The sequence below is a fragment of the Bos grunniens genome, chromosome 27, assembly GCF_055505025.1.
Source record: "Bos grunniens cultivar Pamir isolate PY7600 chromosome 27, Bosgru_T2T1.0, whole genome shotgun sequence".
NCBI lineage: Eukaryota > Metazoa > Chordata > Mammalia > Artiodactyla > Bovidae > Bos > Bos grunniens.
In genome coordinates this window covers 1811647-1835346 of record NC_141191.1, presented here as the reverse complement: position 1 = coordinate 1835346, position 23700 = coordinate 1811647, and the positions used below count along the sequence as shown (strand labels likewise).

The 23700-nt window shown below is 43.7% G+C and overlaps 1 protein-coding gene across 2 annotated transcripts in view; it reads right to left on the bottom strand.

The window, feature by feature from the left end:
* DLGAP2 (DLG associated protein 2) overlaps positions 1-23700 on the bottom strand; it is a 637838-nt gene that overhangs the window by 508216 nt on the left and 105922 nt on the right. For both annotated transcript variants that reach the window (XM_086379875.1, XM_086379876.1), the window contains one exon: positions 22843-22944. In XM_086379875.1, the coding sequence (XP_086236001.1) occupies positions 22843-22857 (15 nt within the window). In that variant the 5' untranslated portion in view covers positions 22858-22944. The remainder of the gene's footprint in view (positions 1-22842; positions 22945-23700) is intronic.

Below are 23700 nucleotides of genomic sequence, written 5' to 3'. Positions count from 1 at the left end.
GACTATACAAAACCATGGGGTCTCAGAGTCAGACTCTCCTGAGCGACTTTCACTTTCAATAAATGGCACATTAAGAGAAGCAGGGGAAAGGAAGAACATTTTAAAATAAAAAAGAAGTGCAAATATTAAAGGCAGGCAAAGATACAAAAAACAGATAATAGGAGTCACTAATGGAAATTAAAGCAGTAGAATAGAATGATGCTCACAGATATAATCTATGAAAAATCCAGTGAATTTAACAACAACAAAAAAAGGTTTGACTACATATTGAAAGGACACACCATGTAAGTTCTGAGAAACTAACTCAGAACTAATGCCATGACATATTATATTATCATGCAATTACTGAACATTAAAGAAAACTGAAGTCCTTTGGCATTTAGACAAAAAGATAATTGACTTTTCAAGGGAAACAAGTGCTTTCCAAGCACGTCAGCAGTTTCACAGGAAATTACGGCAGCTAAGCCCATCCCTCTGTCTGCCTCAAACAGGCCCATCCAGGCCTCTTGCTCTGTCTGATCTCTGGTTCCCCAGCGAGTGTCTGAACGACAGATGGGTCTAAATTTAAGACAGAGAAGAAATTCTTCAGAATCACGCAGCTGCTGTGTTATGGGGTGTCCTGCTCTCACAGATGGTTCTGTAAGCCCAGGCATTTATCTGTTATGTAAGGACAGGCCCGTCACCCACCCGGAGACAGCCTTCAGAGGAAACATTCTCGGACCAGAGCCCAAGGTCTCAAACATGATAGGAAAGGCCTGAGTTCAGCCCTGAGATAAACATGTGTCAGAGCATCAGGACCAACCCAAGAGTGAGTCTGACATAACCTGCCAAGTATTCACGAATCCACTCACCAGGCAGACACAGGACAAAGGTTTACACATGAGGCTGCAGACAACCCCAGACAAAAAGAGGCCCATGGTCCCATCCTTTTCTAAGAGCTTCAAGAATCTGAAGATCAGCCCAGCACTGAGAAGAGAACTGTAATTCGGTTCATATCCGAAGTTTATGAAGTGTTCTAGCAGGTCTAAGTTTTCATACACAGACACACAAATGCACAGATATGGACAGAGACACCCAGACACACACACACCCACATGCAGAGAGACAGAGAGAAACGTCCAGACACACACACACACACACATGCAGAGAGAGAGAGAGAGACACGCCCAGACACACAGAAGCACAGACACAGACACAGAAAGAAAACACACTTAACACTGAACAGGACAGACCTACTTGAGTTAACAAAGTCTCAGTGTTGGAAGTTTTTAATTTACATTAAATGATTTTTTGAGAAGTAAAGTAAAGCACATTTGGGAAAAATCTACAAGTGAAACCATCACGAAAATTGCATTCTAAGCCACACTGGCAGGAAATTCAGACAATGACAAGGATGTGACCCAAAAGCTGTGTTTCTGAGCAGCTTTTCTTTTTTTATACTAATTCCATAGAGGAAAGTAGGTTTTCTTAAGGTAAAAAGATCCAACTGCTCTAAAGAAACACAAATTAAAATACAGAGAAGTGTACACAGCAATGAAAGCTTTGATGGTTTTAACTAGAAATCATTCTTTCCATTCAACAAAAAGGTACTGACTAATGGTTCAAGACAAGAAAAGCTGTGTCACCCTGTATGTCCTCAAGATCTGCTGGGCACCCTTGGACAATGCGTACAACACCCCGGGCATTTTTTCACCGTAAAGCCCACAAATGAAAACAATGTATCCGGGCATGTCTCTGAACCTTGTCACCAGGCCTCTGAAGTCCTAATGCACCACCGTCAGCACCCAGCATTCTGCACACACAGCTGGGCTCTGGCCTCAGGCAAGGGTTTGTCTCTGTGGGTGCGGGGTCACCAACTGAGTCAATACTATGGTATGTGTATGATATGTACATCCCGAACAGATCTTACCACACTCACCACACTGATTTACTGGAGGCCAGAAATCCATCCTGGTTTCCCTGTTCTCAGGAACGAATCCTGTGTTGGGTTCAGTTCAGTCATTCAGTCGTGTCCGACTCTTTGTGACCCCGTGGACTGCAGAATACCACACTTCCCTGTCCATAATCAACTCCCAGAGTGTCCACTAACTAATGTCCATCGGGTTGTTGATGACATCCAACCATCTCATCCTCTGTCATCCCCTTTTCCTCCCGTCTTCAACCTTTCCAGCATCAGGGTCTTTTCCAATGAGTCAGGTCTTCAAATCACGTGGCCAAAGTATTAGAGCTTAAGCATCAGTCCTTCCAATGAATATTCAGGACTGATTTCCTTTAGGTTAGATCTACCTGCAGTCCAAGGGACTCTCAACAGTCTTCTCCAACACCACAATTGAAAACCATCAATTCTTCAGAACTCAGCTTTTTTATGGTCCAACTCTCAGATTTGTTCATGACTACTGGAAAAACCATAGCTTCAGCAAAGTACTCTATGCTTCTTAATATGCTCTCTAGAAAAGGCAGAGGAACCAGAGATCAAATTGCTAACATCTGTTGGATCATCGAAAAAGCAAAAGAGTTCCAGAAAAACATCTATTTCTGCTTTATTGACTATGCCAAAGTCTTAGACTGTGTGGATCACAATAAACTGTGAAAAAATCTGAAAGAGAAGGGAATACCAGACCACCTGACCCGCCTCTTGGGAAACCTGTATGCAGGTCAGGAAGCAACAGTTAGAACTGGACATGGAACAACAGATTGGTTCCAAATAGGAAAAGGAGTACATCAAGGCAGTATATTGTTACCCTGCTTATTTAACTTATATGCAGATAAGAAACGCTGGGCTGTATGAAGCACAAGCTGGAATCAAGATTGCTGGGAGAAATATCAATAACCTCAGATATGCAGATGACACCACCCTTATGGTAGAAAGTGAAGAAGAATCAAAGAGCCTATTGATGAAAGTGAAAGAGGAGAGGGAAAAAGTTGGCTTACTGCTCAACACTCAGAAAACAAAGATCATGGCATCTGGTCCCATCACTTCATGGGAAATAGATGGGGAAGCAGTGGAAACAGTGGCTGACTTTATTTTTGGGGGCTCCAAAATCACTGCAGATGGTGACTGCGACCATGAAATTAAAAGACGCTTACTCCTTGGAAGGAAAGTTATGACCAAGCTAGATAGCATATTAAAAAGCAGAGACATTACTTTGCCAACAAAGGTCCGTCTAGTCAAGGCTATGGTTTTTCCAGTAGTCATGTATGGATGTGAGAGTTGGACTGTAAAGAAAGCTGAGTGCCGAAGAATTGATACTTTTGAACTGTGGTGTTGGAGAAGACTGTTGAGAGTCTCTTGGACTGCAAGGAGATCCAACCAGTCCATCCTAAAGGAAATCAGTCCTGAATATTCATTGGAAGGACTGATGCTGAAGCTGAAACTAATACTTTGACCACCTGATGTGAAGAGCTGATTCATTTGAAAACACCCTGATGCTGGGGAAGATTGAGGGCAGGAGAAGAAGGGGACGACAGAGGATGAGATGATTGGATGGCATCGTCGACTCAATGGATGTGACTTTGTGTAACCTCTGGGAGTTGGTGATGGACAGGGAGGCCTGGAGTGCTGCGGTGCATAGGGTCGCAAAGAGTCAGACACGATTGAGGAACTGAATTGAACTGAGGTTGGTCACAGCTTTTCTTCCAAGGAGCAAGCGTCTTTAATTTCATGCCTTAAGTCACCATCAGCAGTGATTTTGGAGTCAAGGAAAATAAAGTCTATCACTTTATCCATTGCTTCCCCATCTATCTGTCATGAAGTGATGGGACTGGATGCCATGATCTTTGTTTGCTGAATGCTGAGTTTTAAACCAATTTTTTCACTCTTCTCTTTCACTTTCATCAAGAGGCTCTTTAGTTTCTCTTTGGTTTCTGCCATAAGAGTGGTGTCATCTGCATAGCTGAGGTTACTGATATTTCTGCCAGCAATCTCGATTCCAGTTTGTGCTACATCCAGCCTGGCATTTTGCATGATGTACTCTGCATATAAGTTAAAAAAGCAGGGTAACAATATACAGCCTTGATGTACTCCTTTCCTGACCTGTAATCAGTCAGTTGGTCCATGTCCAGTTCTAACTGTTGCTTCCTGACCTGCATACAGATTCCTCAGGAGGCAGGTTAGGTGGTCTGGTATTCCCATCTCTTGAAGAATTTTCCACAGTTTGTTGTGATTCACACAGTCAAAGGCTTTAGCACAATCAATAAAGCAGATGTTTTTCTGGAACTCTTGCTTTTTTTATGACTCCACAGATGTTGGCAATTTGATCTGTGCTTCCTCTATCTTTTCTAAATCCAGCTTGAACATCTGGTATTTCATGCTTTATGTACTGTTGAAGCCTGACCTGGAGAATTTTGAGCATTACTTTGCCAGCGTGTGCTATGAGTATAATTGTGCATTAGTTTGAACATTCTTTGGCATTGTATTTTTTAGGCATTGGAATGAAAACTGACCTTTTCCAGTCCTGTGGCCACTGCTGAGATTTCCAAATTTGTTGGCATACTGAGTGCAGCACTTTCACAGCATCATCTTTTAGGATTAGAAATAGCTCACCTGGAATTCCATAACCTGCACTAGCTTTGTTCATCATGATACTTCCTAAGGCCCACTTGGCTTGGCACTCGAGGATGTCTGGTTTTAGGTAAGTGATCACACCATCGTGGTTATCTGGGTCATGAAGATCTTTTTTGTATAGTTCTTCAGTGAATTCTTGCCACCTCTTCTTAATATCTTCTGCTTCTGTTAGGTCCATACCATTTCTGTCCTTTATTGTGCCCATCTTTGCAAGAAGTATTCCCTTGGTATCTCTAATTTTCTTAAAGAGATCTCTAGTCTTTCTCATTCTATTGTGTTCCTCTATTTCTTTGCACTGATCACTGAGGAAGGCTTTCTTATCTCTCCTTTCTATTCATTGGAACCCTGCGCTCAGATGGGTATATCTTCCCTTTTCTTCTTTGCCTTTAGTTTCAATTCTTTTCATAGCTATTTGTAAGGCCTCCTCAGACAACTATTTTGCCTTTCTGCATTTCTTGTTCTTGGGGATGGTCTTGATAACCACCTCCTGTACAATGTCACAAACCTCATCCATAGTTCTTCAGGCATTCTGTCGATCAGATCTAATCCCTTGAATCTACTTTTCACCTCCAATGTATAATCATAAGGGGTTTGATTTAGGTCAGTCCTGAGTGGTCTAGTGGTTTTCCTTACTTCCTTCAATTTAAGTCTGAATTTTGCAGTAAGGAGTTCATGATCTGAGCCACAGTCAGCTCCAGGTCTTGTTTTTGCTGACTGTATAGAGCTTCTCCACCTTTGGCTGTAAAGAATATAATCAATCTGATTTTGGTATTGACCATCTGGTGACATCCATGTGTAGAGTCATCTCTTGTGTTGCTGGAAGAGGGTGTTTGCTATGACCAGTGTGTTCTCTTGGCAAAACTCTGTTAGCATTTGCCCTGCTTCATTTTGTACTACAAAGCCAAACTTGCCCATTACTCCAGGTATCACTTGACTTCCTACTTTTGCATTCCAGTCCCCTATGATGAAAAGGACATCTTTTCTGGTGTTAGTTCTTAAACGTCTTGTAGGTCATCATAGAATCATTCAACTTCAGCTTCTTCAGCATTAGTGGCTGGGGTATAGACTTGAATTACTGTGATATTGAATGGTGTATCTTGGAAACAAATAGAGACCATTCTGTCATTTTTGAGATTGCATCCAAGTACTGCATTTGAGACTCTTTTGTTAACTATGAGAGCTACTCCATTTCTCCTAAGGGATTCTTGCCCACAGAAGTAGTTCATTTTAGTCACTTCAGTTCAGTTCAGTTGTCGCTCAGTCATGTCCAACTCTTTGAGACCCCATGAATCGCAGCACGCCAGGCCTCCCTGTCCAGCACCAACTCCCAGAGTTCACTCAGACTCATGTCCATCGAGTCAGTGATGCCATCCAGCCATCACATCCTCTGCCGTTCCCTTCTCCTCCTGCCCCCAATCCCTCTCAGCATCACAGTCTTTTCCAATGAGTCAACTCTTCGCATGAGGTGGCCAAAGTACTGGAGTTTCAGCTTTAGCATTAGTCCTTCCAAAGAACACCCAGGGCTGATCTCCTTCAGAATGGACTGGTTGGATCTCCTTGCAGTCCAAGGGACTCTCAACAGTCTTCTCCAACACCACAGTTCAAAAGCATCAATTCTTCAGTGCTCAGCCTTCTTCACAGTCCAACTCTCACATCCATTCATGACCACAGGAAAAACCAGAGCCTTGACTAGACGGATCTTTGTTGGCAAAGTAATGTCTCTGCTTTTCAATATGCTATCTAGCTTGGTCATAACTTTCCTTCCAAGGAGTAAGTATCTTTTAATTTCATGGTCGCAGTCACCATCTGCAGTGATTTTGGAGCCCCCCAAAATGAAGTCTGACACTGTTTCCATTGTTTTCCCATCTATTTCCCATGAAGTGATGGGACCAGATGCCATGATCTTTGTTTTCTGAATGTCGAGCTTTAAGCCAACTTTTCACTCTCCTCTTTCACTTTCATCAAGAGGCTTTTTAGTTCCTCTTCACTTTCTGCCATAAAGGTGGTATCATCTGCATATCTGAGATTGTTCATATTTCTGCCAGCAATCTTGATTCCAGCTTGTGCTTCTTCCAGTACAGTGTTTCTCATGATGTACTCTGCATAGAAGTTAAATAAGCAGGGTGACAATATACAGCCTTGAGATACTCCTTTTCCTATTTGGAACCAGTCTGTTGTTCCATGTCCAGTTCTAACTGTTGCTTCCTGACCTGCATACAGATTTCTCAAGAGGCAGGTCAGGTGGTCTGGTATTCCCATCTCTTGAAGAATTTTCCACAGTTTCTTGCGATCCACACAGTCAAAGGCTTTGGCATAGTCAATAAAGCAGAAATAGATGCTTTTCTGGAACTCTCTTGCTTTTTCCACGATCCAGCGGATGTTGGCAATTTGATCTCTGGTTCCTCTGCCTTTTCTAAAACCAGCTTGAACATGTGGAAGTTCACGGTTCACGTATTGCTTAAGCCTGGCTTGGAAAATTTTGAGCATTACTTTACTAGCATGTGAGATGAATGCAATTGTGCGTTAGTTTGAGCATTCTTTGGCATTTCCTTTCTTTGGGATTGGAATGAAAACTGACCTTTTCCAGTCCTGTGGCCACTGCTGAGTTTTCCAAATTTGCTGGCATACTGAGTGCAGCACTTTCACAGCATCATCTTTCAGGATTTGGAATAGCTCAACTGGAATTCCATCACCTCCACTAGCTTTGTTCATAGTGATGCTTTCTAAGGCCCACTTGACTTCACATTCCAGGATGTCTGGCTCTAGGTCAGTAATCACATCATCGTTGATTATCTGGGTCATGAAGATCTTTTTTGTACAGTTCTTCTGTGTATTCTTGCCACCTCTTCTTAATATCTTCTGCTTCTGTTAGTTGCTTAGTCATGTCCAACTCTTTGCAACCCCATGGACTGCAGCACTCCAGGCTTCCCTGTCTATCACCAATTCCCGGGGCTTGCTAAAACTCGTCCATTGAATCAGTGATGCCATCCAACCATCTCATTCTTTGTCATCCCCTTCTCCTACCGCCCTTAATTTTTCCCAGCATCAGGGCCTTTCCCAGTCAGTCAGTTCTTCACATCAGGTGGTCAAAGTATTGGAGCTTCAGCTTCAGCATCAGTCCTTCCAATGAATATTCAGGACTGAGTTCCTTTAGGATTGACTGGTTTGATATCCCTGTAGTCCAAGGGACTCTTAAGAGTCTTCTCTAACATCAGAGTTTGAAAGCATTAATTCTTCGGCACTCAGCTTTCTTTATAGTCCAACTCTCACATCCATACATGACTACTGGAAAAATCATAGCTTTGACCAGATGGACCTTTGTTGATATAATGGTCATCTGAATTAAATTCGCCCATGCCAGTCCATTTTAGTTCAAAGATCCCTAAAATATCGAAGTTCACTCTTGCCATCTCCCGTTTGACCACTTCCAATTTGCCTTGATTCATGGACCTAACATTTCAGGTTTCTATGCAATATTTTTCTTTACAGCACTGGACTTTGCTTCCATCACTAGTCACATCCACAACTGGGTATTGTTTTTGCTTTGGCTCTGTCTCTTCATTGTTTCTAGAGTTATTTCTACACTCTTCTCCAGTAGCATGTTGGGCACCTACCAACCCTCTTTCAGCACTGTATCTTTTTACATTTTCATAATGTTCATGGGGTTCTCAAGGCAAGAATACTGAAGTGGTTTGCCATTCCCTTCTTCACTGGACCGTGTTTTGTCAGAACTCTCTACCATGACCCATCTGTCTTGGGTGGCCCTACACAGCATGGCTCATAGTTTTATCAAGTTAGACAAGGCTGTGATCCACGTATTCGGTTTGGTTAGTTTTCTGTGATTGTGGTTTTCATTCTGTCTGCCCTCTGATGGGTAAGGATAAGAGGTTTGTGGAAGCTTCCGGATGGGAGAGACTGACTGGTTAGTTCATGTTTAATCAAGGCAACATCTTAATTACAATTATATCCATCAAATAATAGGGCAAGTCCTCTGCACTGGTGGTGAAGTCACAAACCCAGGTCCTGCTGAGGGACCGCAGCCTCAGTAAATAATTTTTTCACACCGCTTTACAAATGGTAAAGGAGCTCATCTTACTTGTCATGCTCTGACATACAAATAGAAGATGAGAAACTTACTTTCCAACTATTTTATTTTCCAGGAAATGTAGGAATTTTGCTCAAATTCATGGTAAAAATAAAATCTCTAAAGATGAAAGCTAAATATAAATTTAAATTGGAAATAAGCATCATGATAGCACAATTATGGCCCCAAAGAAACCCATGCCCTGGTCCCCTGAACTCTTGTATATGTGCCCGGCACAGAAAAGGGGCTTTGCAGACAGAATTAGGTACAATATGCTAGGATAAGTAGATAATCCCATATCATCAAATGTATCCCTAAGAGCAGAGGACACAGACAGGGACCCACAGGGAGACTCCCCAACGTTTCTGGATTTGAGGGGGGGACTAGAACCCAGAACTGCATGCCACCTCTGGAAGCTGGAGATGTGAGGTCTGGACTGTCCACTAAAAGCTTCTGAGGACCTACCCTGTGGATGCCCTGGTGTTAGTCCAGAGAGACAACGCCAGATCCCCAACCTACAGAATCTGCAGTGATGAATGAGTACTGTTTAAGCCAACAAGTTTGAGGTCATCTGAATCTCTCAGGATAAGGGCACTATTTCAACTCCACAATTCCATGGATAACTGAGCAATGTCACTGCTATCTGCTATCACTTGCAAATACCTGCATACTGTACACAAGTACCACTAGAAAAACAAAATGCCCACTGAATGTAGCAGGAAGAGCAAGCAAACAAATCTGTCTACTCCCCAGTCATGCTCCTAGGATGGCAAAGTGCCCTCAGAGATGCTTACAGGGTTTGCCGCTGTGTCTCCATAAACCTCAAAGTCGGATGAAGTGCTAACATGTAGAGTCTGAGGAAACAGGTACTCTGAAGATGTCATTTCACCCCCAAGGAACTGACTCAGGCCCAGAGCCCCTTCTCTGCCGGGAGCGAGCTCCGCCCCTGGCAAAGGTCTTGAGGAAGGAGGCTTGGCATACGCAAAGGTGGGATCAAGCCTCAGGAGTCTCCCTGGAAATTCTCGAGCATCTACCCCCAAAATCAGAGTCTGCCTACTTTCTGCTTTGTGCTTTCACCTACACCTCTGACTTTACGGGGGGCTGTCCCCCACTACCTCTCTCTGAAAAAAGTGTTAGCTTACAGCTCCAGTTAATAATTCCTGGGTGTGAGTGTTTCAACCTACAAACTCCTTTGGAAGTCCTCTAGCCTGCCTGAATAGGTTTTTCCGGCCACATGTGATTGCTCAGAGCCTCCCAACTGTGAGAGGCATGAGATGTTCTAAACTGTCTAAATACAGATTCCTTTGAGCAGTTAAAAGATTGATTAGAAATTGTATTGGTGAAGGGATTTTCACTTGTTGGGCCAATGTTTGCTGCTAAGTCTCCATATCCCTTACCTGCTGTGTCCCTGGCAGTGTATTGATTAATATAATTGGTGTAAGTAGTAGCTTTAATGTTTGTAACCTGGGACCCTTGAGTTAATTCTTTTTCTTGTTATAGCCCACCACACCTTTGCTCTGTAGGAATGCAACTTTATCTAATGCTTTTTGGAGGCTGGCGCCTGACTTTAGAACAATCACCTTTAGAGAAAAATAAGTTTCTTAAAATGTTAACAGGCCTCCGGGCTAGAAGATGATGCACATCACCTAAACTTTTGCACAAAAGTTTGCAGGAAGAAAGCCTGGCTTACTGCATGACTCTACCCCTTCCCCCATTATCCTCTATGCATAACTTAAGGTATAAAAACTACTTTGGAAAATAAAGTGCGGGCCTTGTTCACCGAAACTTGGTCTCCCCATGTTGTTCTTTCTCTCACCTTCTGGCTGAATTATTCAGCCTCTTTTCTCCACTGAATTTCCTCACTGAGCTACCCTTATTTCAGCCTCTTTTCTCCACTGAATTTCCTCACTGAACTATCCTTATTCTATTTAGTCTTTATATCCTTAATTAAAGTTTAATTAAGCAGTTGTTTCCTGATTCTCGCTGACGCCGTCCCCGCTTCGAATTCCCTGGATCCACCGGGGCTGGACCCCGGCACTTCTCCATCGCCCCTTCTGGGCCATTTCCTTTGTCCTGATTCCACAGTGTTTTTCCAAAAGCACTACATTTAGGGATCATCAGAGACTGTTGTTTTTTCTTAATTTTCAATTGGAGGATAACCGCTTTATAATGTTGCACTGGTTTCTGCCATACATCAACGTGAATCAGCTATATGTATGTATATGTGTGTGTGTGTGTGTGTGTGTGTATATACACACATATATGTGTGTGTATATATATATATGTCCCCACCCTCTTGAAGCTCCCTCACACCCGCCACCCCATCCCACCCCTCTAGGTCGACAAAGAGCACCAGGTCATACAGCAAACTCCCACTGGCTATCAGTTTTATATACGGTAAAGTGTGCGTTTCCATGCTGCTCTCTCAATTCGTCCCACTCTCTCTCCTCCCCTCATCCCGCTGTGTCCACAAGTCTGTTCTCTAAGTCTGCCTCTCAATGCTGCCCAGCAAATACGTTCATCAGCATCATTTTTCAGATTCCATATATATGCATCAATAGAAACTTTGTATGTATGCACTCTAGCTTGCATTCTTACACAACACAGAGCTCTTACTACTCCAACAGACACTTCAAAAAGAAAAGAAAAAAAAGAAAGCTTTAACATAAAGGTTTACCATCAGAAGTAAGTGGGAAGGAGGAGTAACAGAGACCAAGCATGATCCCAATTAGCATCTTCTCAAAATACAGAGATAACCCAACCCTGGCAAAAGCAACAGTATCGTTTCTCAGCAAATAACAGCACAGCAAGTCACTGGCCAATGAGTGCCAGAAACGAGTACAGCCTGTACTTATACATAAACTGCCATAAATTTAGAATTAAATACCTGAATGCAAAAAAAATGAAACAAAACTATTAAAGTAAAATATAGCTGAATATTTACGCATATTTTGGCAAAGGAAGGCTTTTTAAGCATGACACCAAAGTCTGAAATCATAAAGGAATACATTCCTAGATATGACTGTGAAAAAATTTACTTCTTGCATATAAAACAATTATAAGTCAACCATCAACAAAAGAATATGTGGTATATATACAGCTGAATACCACTCAACTATAAAAAAATAAAATAATGCAGCAAGATGAATGGACCTAGAGATTATCATACTGATGGAAGTCAGACAAAGACAAATATCACATGACATCCCTTATATGTAGAATCTAAAAGTTAATAAAAATAAATCTACATACAGAACAGAAATAGGCTCAAAGACATAAAAAACAAACTCGTGGTTACCAAAGGGGAAAGGAAGGAGGAGAGGTAAACTAGGAATTTGGGATTAACAGATGAACACTACCATTTTTAAAAAGATAGACAACAAAGACCTACTGTAAAGCACAAGGAACTATATTCAGTACCTTATAACTATCTAGAATAGAAAATAATCTAAAATTTATTATACATATATATATAACTGAATCATTTTGCTATAACTGAAATTAACGCTTATAAATTATAAAAATTGAAACTCACAGAGCAATCTGAGAAGCAAAAAATATTTGGATCATTTGTTATTGTTCAGTTGCTAAGTTGTGTCCAACTCTTTGTGACCCCATGGACTGCAACACACCAGGATTCCCTGTCCTTCACCATCATAAATACATGAAAAGAGTTAAATATCCAACCATGCAATTCACACAGAGAAAAGAGGGGAAAGGAAAAGACATATTCAACAGAACCACTAACCTAAGAAATGAAATTGTCAATTACAACTGTCATCTGTCAAATCAGTATATAAAGACGATTTTAAAAGCAAATACTGTTGTGTGTAATTTTAGTGGGAAGGCAAATAGGTGTACTTTTCTGAAATAGACACTGAAAATCTTTAAAATGTTCATATCTTTTGAAACATTTTAAGACCAAAAATTTAAGGAAATAAGTAACTGAATAGAGGTAATTAGTCCAATCTTTATTTATATTACCAGACGACTGGACATCCTTTTCAACTTGACAGACTGGCTACATCAGTTGAGGTGTGCCAATTTAATGGTATTCATCTGTGGATGAAAACATTTTCATAGCTACAAAGTGCACAATATATGGGAAGACCTCAGTGAACATAACCAGCCCATCCAGCTGGAAATGACGTATACAAAAGAATATTACTCAGTCACGAAAAAGAAAGAAATCCTGCCATTTATGGCAGCAAGGATGGACCTGGAGGTATTATGCTAAGTGAAATAAGTCAGATAGAGAAAGACAAAGGCCATACGATCTGACTTATGCATACGTGCTAAGTCCTTTCAGTCGTGTCTGACTCTTGGCGACTCTGTGGACCACAGCCTGCCAGGCTCCTCAGTCCATGGGATTCTCCAGGCATGAATACTGGAGTGGGCTGCTGTGCCCTTCTCCAGGGGATCTTCCTGAGCCAGGGATTCAACCTATGTCTCTCTGGTCTCCTGCATTGCCAGGCAGGTTCTTTACCACTAGCACCACCTGGGAAGCCCATGATCTGACTTACACGTGGAATCTAAAAATGAAAACAAACATAAAACAGAAACATTCATAGATAAAGAGAAAAAACTGGTAGTTCCCATAAGGGACAGGATGTGAGGACGAACAAAATAGGAAAAGGGGATTAAAAGATACAAAATTCCAGTTATAAACTCAGTAACAGGGATATGAGGTTCAGCAAAGGGAACACAGTTAATAATATTTTAACAACTTTGTATGGTGAGGATTGGTCTTGTCATGGTGATCATTTCATGATATGTAACAATGCTAAAGGAAAAGGTCAGTTTTCATTCCAATCCCAAAGAAAGGCAAAGCCAAAGAATGCTCAAACTACCGCACAATTGCACTCATCTCACACGCTAGTAAAGTAAAGCTCAAAATTCTCCAAGCCAGGCTTCAGCAATACGTGAACTGTGAACTTCCACATGTTCAAGCTGGTTTTAGAAAAGGCAGAGGGACCAGAGATCAAATTGCCAACATCCGTTGGATCATGGAAAAAGGAAAAGAGTTCCAGAAAAACATCTATTTCTGCTTTATTGACTATGCCAAAGCCTTTGACTGTGTGGATCATAAGAAACTGTGGAAAATTCTTCAAGAGATGGGAATACCAGACCACCTGACCTGCCTCTTGAGAAATCTGTATGCAGGTCAGGAAGCAACAGTTAGAACTGGACATGGAACAACAGACTGGTTCCAAATAGGAAAAGGAGTATCTCAAGGCTGTATATTGTCACCCTGCTTATTTAACTTATATGCAGAGTACGTCATGAGAAACACTGGGCTGGAAGAAGCACAAGCTGGAATCAAGGTTGCCGGGAGAAATATCAATAATCTCAGATATGCAGATGACACCACCTTTATGGCAGAAAGTGAAGAGGAACTAAAAAGCCTCTTGATGAAAGTGAAAGAGGAGAGTGAAAAGTTGGCTTAAAGCTCGACATTCAGAAAACAAAGATCATGGCATCTGGTCCCATCACTTCATGGGAAATAGATGGGGAAGCAGTGGAAACAGTGGCTGACTTTATTTTTTGGGGCTCCAAAATCACTGCAGATGGTGACTGCAGCCATGAAATTAAAAGATACTTACTCCTTGGAAGGAAAGTTATGACCAAGCTAGATAGCATATTGAAAAGCAGAGACATTACTTTGCCAACAAAGGTCCATCTAGTCAAGGCTATGGTTTTTCCTGTGGTCATGTATGGATGTGAGAGTTGGCCTCTCAAGAAAGCTGAGCACTGAAGAATTGATGCTTTTGAACTGTGGTGTTGGAGAAGACTGTTGAGAGTCCCTTGGACTGCAAGGAGATCCAACCAGTCCATTCTAAAGGAGATCAGTCCTGGGTGGTCATTGGAAGGACTGATGCTAAAGCTGAAACTCCAATACTGGACCTCATGCAAAGAGTTGACTCACTGGAAAAGACTGTGATGCTGTGAGGGGTTGGGGGCAGGAGGAGAAGGGGACGACAGAGGATGAGATGGCTGGATGGCATCACCGACTCTATGGACTTGAGTTTGGGTGAACTCTGGGAGTTGGTGATGGACAGGGAGGCCTGGCGTGCTGTGATTCATGGGGTCGCAAAGAGTCGGACACGACTGAGTGACTGAACTGAACTGAACGATGCTAAATCACTATACTGTACACTTGAAAACTAATATAATATTGTATGTTAATTATGACTCAATAAAAATAAATATTTTAAAATATTTTATTGACCAGGAGAGTTGCTATAATATACTATATTAATTTGTCAAACTATTATTAAAACAATTGACATAATTTCATTAGTCTATACTATGGATATATACATGTGTGAGGACATAAAACACGGACACATCAACAATGACCATCTTTTAACCTTGTTTTGTTTATGCTAATCTCTCCATGGTAAGATAGAGTGCTTGTAGGATTTTTAAAAAGAGAAGAGACAACTAACCTAACAAAACTTAAAATTACAATGTTCGCAAGTCAGTCTCTGAAGTAGCCAGAGAGAGGACACTTCACAAATAATTTGTACGGTTTATTTTTAATAGAAAGTGAACTAAAACAGTTAAAAGTATTTACTTATAAAAGCAATGGACATTCGCCATTCTGTGCTCAGGACTCCTCACAGAGAAGTGTTACCTAACCACAGACATGAGGAGACCGAAGCCCCTCAGGGGCAGAAAGGAAGTGGGGAAAGGATCCTGGCCACAGTCAAGAGGAGTTTACTGCTGCCTCTGAGGCAGGAAAATCTCATATTTTTACACATTCCACCTGCATTTCATTCTGTAGCACGAGATACGGGATTCTCCACCAACACAACACGTGACACCAGTGGCCTCCTGGTCTTCCTGCTGCTAAGGGAGAAACAAGCAGAAGAACCCACCACTGGGTTTAGCCCCATAAACAGCAAAACCAAAGTGGTCTCCTGAGTTTAATAAGGTAAAAATTAGGTTTGTCAAAGTAAGACATTTTAAGAAATCAAAGGGCATTCTAAAACCAGTGACTCTTCACCCTGTGACAATAAGTAACGCTTACTAGATGGCTGCCTCTCAAAGCACAAATCTATCATATATAGACACTTAGGACCATAAATGGGTATTATTTTGTTTCTCTTTCTATATACCTTTGTCTCTGAGAAACACAGATCTATTTGTAGTTATCTTGAGGAAAGTGAATTTTCTTCTACAAAATAAATTAGGGGTCTGAATTTGTAATTGTTGTGGCTTGACTGGAAGCAGGGCTAACCCTTTCTATAATTTATCTCATTTTAAATGAGACAGAATATCAAAATGCAGCGTGTTTGTTTCTTTCTTTGAACATACTAGATGTTAGTCACTCAGTCATGTTTGACTCTTTGAGACCCTCGTGGACTATAACCCCCAGGTTCTTCTGTCCATGGAACTATCCAGGCAAGAATACTGGAATGAGTTGACATTCCCTTGTCCAGCAGATCATCCTGACCCAGGAATCAAACTCAGGTCTCCTGCATTGTAGGCAGATTCTTTACCATCTGAGCCACTGGGGAAGGCCCATGTAAATATTGTTAGAATCTTGGTGTAACAGATGCAATCACAGTAATTACCCAAATGAGGGTCACATGCACAACTGCTCACACTGAATCACCTATACCCATGAAATAATAGCCATCTGAATAATCTCAGCAGATTGTTTCAGATAGTTTACAGTCATCCTGAAAAGTGCAAATGTGTCTTTTCAATATGATCCACTTAAATGAGTTTGCATGCAAACCTGCCACCATTTGGTGTCCTGAGATCCCCCATGCAAAATTCGCACACTGAAGAGAAACAGTTATACATTAGGATGATATGATTCCCTTAGGTTTCTTATTCGAACCCTTGAGGATACCTAAGTACCATAGGTTAGGCCATAAAAGTGAAGCAGGGTTTGACCACCTTGCCTGTTGGCTTCCACACAGGTCATTTTTGTTGGGGGTCACTGCAAGACAGTTCAATGGCACCCCACTCCAGTACTCATGCCTAGAAAATCCCATGGATGAAGGAGCCTGGTGGGCTGCTGTCTATGGGCTCGCACAGAGTCGGACACGACTGAAGCGACTTAGCAGCAGCAGCAGCAGCAAGACAGTTCACAGTATCATGGCCTCAACTCCCTCAATGCCACTAGCACCCTCCCCCCAGCTATAAAAACCAAAACTCCATCTGGACATTGCCAATGTCCCATGGGGGCAAAGGTGACCCATTTGAGAATCATGGATATTAAGGGGAGACTGAGGCCCCTGCCTCAGTGGGGTTGGAACAGCCTCCCAGGGTCTCTAATGAGAGAGAACAAAGAGGGCGTGAGAAACACGGAGCAGAGGCAGGGGGGATGAAGGTTCACGAGTCTCTCTCCTTCCCCAAAGCCACGTAGATGACAGCAGAGGAAAACTAGGAATATATTCTAAAGATCGCTGGAAAACAAGACTGTACTACCAGACAACAAAAATAAGGGGATCCTGAAGTGGAAGTGACACACAGATTCAAGGGATTAGATCTGATACAAAGACTGCCTGAAGAACTATGAACAGAGGTTCATGACACTGTACAGGAGACAGGGAGCAAGATTATCCCCAAAAAAAGAAATACAAAAAAGCAAAATGGTTGTCTGAGGACACCTTACAAATAGCTATGAGAAGAGGAGAAGTGAAAAGCAAAGGAGAAAATGAAAGATATACCCATCTGAATGCAGAGCTCCAAAGAAGAGCAAGGAAAGATAAGAAAGCCTTCCTCAGTGATTAAAGCAAAGAAACAAAGGACAACAATAGAATGGGAAAGACTAGAGATCTCTTCAAGAAAATTAGGGATACCAAAGGAACATTTCATGCAAAGATGGGCTCAATAAAGGACAGAAATGACATGGGCCTAACAGAAGCAGAAGATATTAAGAAGAGGTGGCAAGAATACACAGAAGAACTGTACAAAAAAGATCTTCATGATCCAGATAATCACAATGGTGTGATCACTCACCTTGAGCCAGATATCCTGGAATGTGAAGTCAAGTGGGCCTTAGGAAGCATCATGAGAAACAAAGCTATTGGAGGTGATGGAATTCCAGGTGAGCTATTTCAAATCCTAAAAGATGATGCTGTGAAAGTGCTGCACACAATATGCCAGCAAATTTGGAAAACTCAGCAGTGCCCACAGGACTGGAAAAGGTCAATTTTCATTCCAATCCCAAAGAAAGGCAATGCCAAAGAATACTCAAACTACAGCACAATTGCACTCATCTCACATGCTAGCAAAGTAATGCTCAAAATTCTCCAAGCCAGGCTTCAACAGTACATGAACCATGAGCTTCCAGATGTTCAAGCTGGATTTAGAAAAGACAGAAGAAGCACACATCAAATTGCCAATATCCACTGGATCATAGAAAAAGCAAGAGAGTTCCAGAAAAACATCTACCTCTGCTTTATTGACTATGACAAATCCTTTGATTTTGTGGATCACAACAAAGTGTAGAAAATTTTTCAAGAGATAGAAATACCAGACCACCGGACCTGCCTCCTGAGAAATCTGTATGCAGGTCAAGAAGCAACAGGTAGAACTGTACATGGAACAACCAACTGGTTCTAAATCAGGAAAGGAGTACATCAAGGCTATATTTTGTCACCCTGCTTATTTAACTTATATGCGGAATACATTATGAGAAATGCTGGACTGGATGAAGCATAAGCTGTAATCAAGATTTACGGGAGAAATATCAATAACCTCAGATACGCAGATGACACCACCCTCATGGCAGAAAGCAAAGAGGAACTAAAGAGCCTCTTGATGAAGGTAAAAGACAAAGTGTGAAAAAGCTGGCTTGAAACTCAACATTCAAAAAACTAAGATCACGGCATCCGGTCCCATCACTTGATGGCAAATAGATGGGGAAACAGTGGAAACAGAGTCAGACTTTATTCTTTTGGGCTCCAAAACCACTGCAGATGGTGACTGCAGCCATGAAATTGAAATACACTTGCTCCTTGGAAGAAAAGCTATGACAAACGTAGACTGCATATTAAAAAGCAGAGACATTACTTTGCCAACAAAGGTCCATATGATCAAATCTATGGTTTTTCCAGTGGTCATGTACAAATCTCAGAGTTGGACCATAAAGAAGGCTGAGTGCCAGAGAACTGATGCTTTTGAACTGTGGGGTTGGAGAAGACTCCTGGGAGTCCCTTGGACTACAAGGATATCAAACCAGTCAATCCTAAAGGAAATCAGTCTTTCATTGGAAGGACTGATGCTGAAGCTGAAGCGCCAGTACTTTGGCCACCTGAAATGAAGAACTCACTGATTGGAAAAGACCCTGATGCTGGCAAAGATTGAAGGCAGGAGGAGAAGGGGATGACAGAGGATAAGATGGTTGGACGGCATCACCAACTCGATGGACATGAGTTTGAGTAAGCTCCGAGAGTTGGTGATGGACAGGGAGGCCTGGCATGTTGCAGTCCATGGGGTCACAAAGAGTCGGACGTGACTGAGCGACTAAACTGAACGAGCAAGAAGGATGGAATCAGCGTGAGCGGTGGGGCAGCATCCAGGCAGCAGGCAGGCGCCACTGCCGCAAACGGGTCCAGATAGTGGGGTCCTGACATTCTACCCAGCAAAAAGCCACATGTGTCTGTGTAACTTAAACACTTGTCGAGACTATAGAAAGACGAAACCCTCCCACACCCAGGAAGGGTACGTCTCAGCACTCAGTGCCTCTATCAGGAAAGGGGAAAGTCTGAAGTCATTGACTTCAGTTCTGACCTTCAAACAAACTGAAAAAGATCAACTGAAAACCAATGTAAGTAGAACAGAGGAAAAAAAAAAAAAACAGAAAAAGTCGTCAGTCAAACAGGATAAAAAACAACAAAGAAAACCATTAAAACCAGAATCTGGTTCAGTAAGATCAATAAAATTGACAAATCTGAGACTGAGGAAGGAGAGAAGACTGAAGTTAACAACGTGTAGATGAGATGACATCATCTCTGATTTTATGGATAATAAAGGCCCTGTAGACAACAGCTCGAGGCCACTGAACCTAATAATGCCTAAGGTGCTCCAGCAGGCTTGGGGCTGCCTCTCCCTGGGCAAATGGCAGTGTCCAGCCATGTGTGGTGCCATCTCTGGGGAAGCGAGAAGGGTCCTGGCAGCAGTGGGGGGCGGGGGGTGGTGGGTGCAGGACGCTGCCTGCCTCCCGCAGCGCCCAGGACATCCCCACCCAGAGAATTATCTGACCCAAACAGCAATAACAGTGATGAGCTCCTTTTAAACATTAGCTCTACATTTCCGTTCCTTTTAAACATTAGCCCTACAGTTTAGAGTTTTGCTCAAAGGCTGCTAAATCGCTTCAGTCGTGTCCGACTCTGTGTGACCCCATAGACGGCAGCCCACCAGGCTCCCCCATCCCTGGGATTCTCCAGGCAAGAACACTGGAGTGGGTTGCCATTTCCTTCTCCAAAGCATGAAAGTGAAAAGTGAAAATGAAGTTGCTCGGTCGTGTCCAACTCCCAGTGACCCTATGGACTGCAGCCCACCAGGCTCCTCCGTCCATGGGATTTTCTCCTTGCTCAAAGGCAGAATCTGACAAAACTGCCCTTCTCAGAGATTCTGCATGTAAATCCAAGGCATGGCGGCTGCTCTTCCAGGGGTGGGGGTGGGAACCCCCATGTTAATGGCAGAGGCAGCAGAGGGTGGTCACAGGTCACTCTGGGGTCACCCCGGGGGGCAGGCACCGTGCAGCCCCTCCCAGGCCATGTGTGGGCTGGAATTTGTCCTGAGAAGCCTGTTCCTCCAGGATTTGGATCTGCCGTGGACCACGGCCATGCATGACACCATTCCTGTGGCCAGAGAAGCCCAGCTCCCTGCAGCCCTGCTCCTGTCCCCAGGACGCTGCAGTCTGCTGTGTTAGGCATCCGGGTCCCCAGGGGAGGACCATCCAGCAGGGACTGAGTTATCCGTGGAGACCTGGGGATGCCCCTGGAGACTGGATCGGGAGGTAGAGTTGGGAGTGACTCAGGCTGCTGACTGATGGGCAGCAAGGATGCCTGTGGACCCGCAGTCTCAGGACACAGTGGAGCTCCTACTACGAGTGAAAGAAGAGGGTCAGACCAGAGGTCCTCTGAATCCCCCAATGGCACCCCTGCATCCACTGGAAAAGCTCCTGGGACCTGCAAGGACCCATGTGGGCAGAACCACCCAAACTCAGGCCTCTGAAGGATGAAGAGTATCACTCATTGGTGCCGAGAAGGTCAGGGTCTCAGGCGAGCAGAGCTGCTGGCCCTGGGACCAAGGGGGCGTGGAGCAGGGGAGGCGGGGATGGGAGCCCCCCAGAGACCAGAGCGCCCATCATCCCTTCCCCCAGCTTTTCTTGTCACGTATATATATTTATAACGAAAACTGAAACAATCTGAGCAACCTGTACCTATGTCTGCAAGGCTGTGTTGGCTGCAGTCATCACACAGGGCACAGACAGCAGGCGGGTCAGGCTGAACTCTGTCCCCAGACCGTTGACCAGGAGTGAGATGGTGTGACAAGTGAGACCAGGGGACCCCGTTGGGGACAAAAGTAAGTGTATTTCCATTTCATACAGGATGGTTCATTGAAAACACCGAGTGCTATGGCTGTGTGGGGACAACCAGAGGGACCCCAGAGTGGACTGGGGCCTGGTGCCATGGGGGTAAGGACCGGGGCCCAGCACCATGGGCGCCCCGCATTTCTGAAGCACTTTGTACACCACTGACACTGTCATTTCTGGGGCTGACCCCTCTCCAAGGGCAACAGGAGCACAGACAACAACAAAAGGGCTTTCCAGCCTTCCCCGTAGTGAGACGCAGGCAGGACCCCACGTCCGGGCCCAGGCCCTGCCCCAAGGTGGGGTGAACACCCCGAGAAGGGGCTCCTATGTGGACTCCTCAGCATCCCCTGGTGGCCTTGTGCAGATCCTGTCTGTCCAGGCCCATCTAGAGGCCCATGACGTGCCCAGCATCTCTTTTAATAAAGTCGTTTTCTGTTCACATGAGCCAGAGTGAATTCTCATCTTTGCAGTTAAGCACCTTACCCAATCTATGGGGAAAATATACAGTTGTATCTCATGGGCTGCAGGGCATTTGACGGAAGAGTTGATGAGAGCACTGAAGAGGCATCATGCCTCATCTTTGCTAAACCAGAGGGGGAAGTAGATTTTTAAAAAGAGTGAATAAAGAGGCTTGGTCTCCTCAAGGCTCTTACATGAAACTCCCACCAAAAAGCAACCGCGTCCTGGCTATGGAGCCTGACACTCCACATCAACATCGTCTATTGGAATGGTAAAAGAAGGTGTTACATACAAGGTGCAGACTTGTGGGGTGTCACCAGGTGAGACCCAAGACAGGAGAGAAGGGATGGGAGAAGGTCATCAGGGGGCAGGGACAAGGGCCCACCAGAAATCTGACCATATTTCACAGCTTAAATCTCCCCTGCAGGAAAGAATGATATACTATAAATTGCCGCATCTTGCCTTGAAAAATCAAGTGAAAAGTCACTCTCTATAAAGGCTTCAACTGAGTATTTTATTTATTGGCATCAGGGAAGATCAAAGGTCAGAACTCTGCTCCCGAATACCCTCCAAATGTGAGCAGAGACGAGTGAGCAGGTGTAGCCCTCCTGGGGTGTCCTGAGCACACAGGGCCCCAGGGGTTTTAGGAGAGAGCAACGGCAGAAGGCCCCTGACCTCGCATCTGGCTCATCATCAGCTGAGGGACTTCCTGCCCCTCTCCCCACCAGCACAGCCACCACCAAAAGCACATGAAAGCCCTTCACAAGCCCGGGAAGGTCACTCAGTCCCCCAGAGAAGCCCTTGCATGTATGTCCACAGACCCCCTCTCCCAGCTCACGTGACAGGTGATGCTGTGAGGACCAGAGCCCGGACCTCATCTCATGCTCATCCCCTAGGTCTCCAGCAGCCCCTCCCAGCTTCCCAACCAAGCATACAAGTGCCGCATTTGTGAGCCGCTTACAGACACGCCTCCATCTGGGCCAGAAAATTCTCCACTGGGAGCTGGGAGGCTGTCACAGCACCTGCACTCACTCCCTGGGTCCTTACTCCCCTCACTTCCATCCACTGCATGCCCTGCATCACCTCCATCCCCCGATCACCTCCAGCACCACAACCCCAGCACCTCCCACCGACACCTACGCGGCCGGAGCACAGACGGACACACAGTACCTGAGCGGTCCCCATGGCGGCAGAGCCGGCGCAGGCCGGGCGATCGAGGGCAGCTGCTGGGAACCTGGGCTGCTACGGCCGGGCCTCAGATGGTGGGAAGGCCTATGATGAGGAATGGATAGAAATGGGGAAAACATGATAAAAAAGGGGGTAAATAACCTCCCCATGGAAAAAGAAACATATGGAAAGTACATTAAAAAAATGACACTGAGCAATAATTAAATCCATCTAGAAGAGCAGTATGGCAAGAACTAAGTAGGCAGAGATGCTGTATATAAAAAATAACACCAGGTATTTTTAAATAAAACCAGGGAACAGAGAACCCTGCAGGCACCCACAGCACGTGGACATTATGCAAGTATTTCTATTCCCAAACTGGGTTTGAGGTTATGATGAATAGCTTTTCCAACTTCAAAATATTCAACCAAAGAGAAATAATAAAGTCATACTTTAAATCAGGAGTGATGATTCCTCATATAACTTGAGGACAAAAGCAACATTTTTGAACTTAGACTGGTTCTGCAAAGAACCAGGCAGATTCCAAGAAACAAAAGGACAGTCCCAGGGGAATATTAATAACTGATCATTTTATTTCCAGGAAAAAAAAAATTGCTATCCCCAGATAAATCTGAGCACTGCATATTTTAAACAGGTGCTAGTTCATACACTTTGATAAATTATAAAACCTCTGCTCCTTTCTTCACTGCATTTACTGATACATGGCTTTACTCTTTCCCCAAAATGAATCAGATGAAAGAGGGACACATATCTTTGAGGAGACTTGTTTATAACATCACATGAAAGTGTGCTGTGTCTTTTTCATGCTGAGCTCGTAGGATCACAAACGCTGGCCCACAA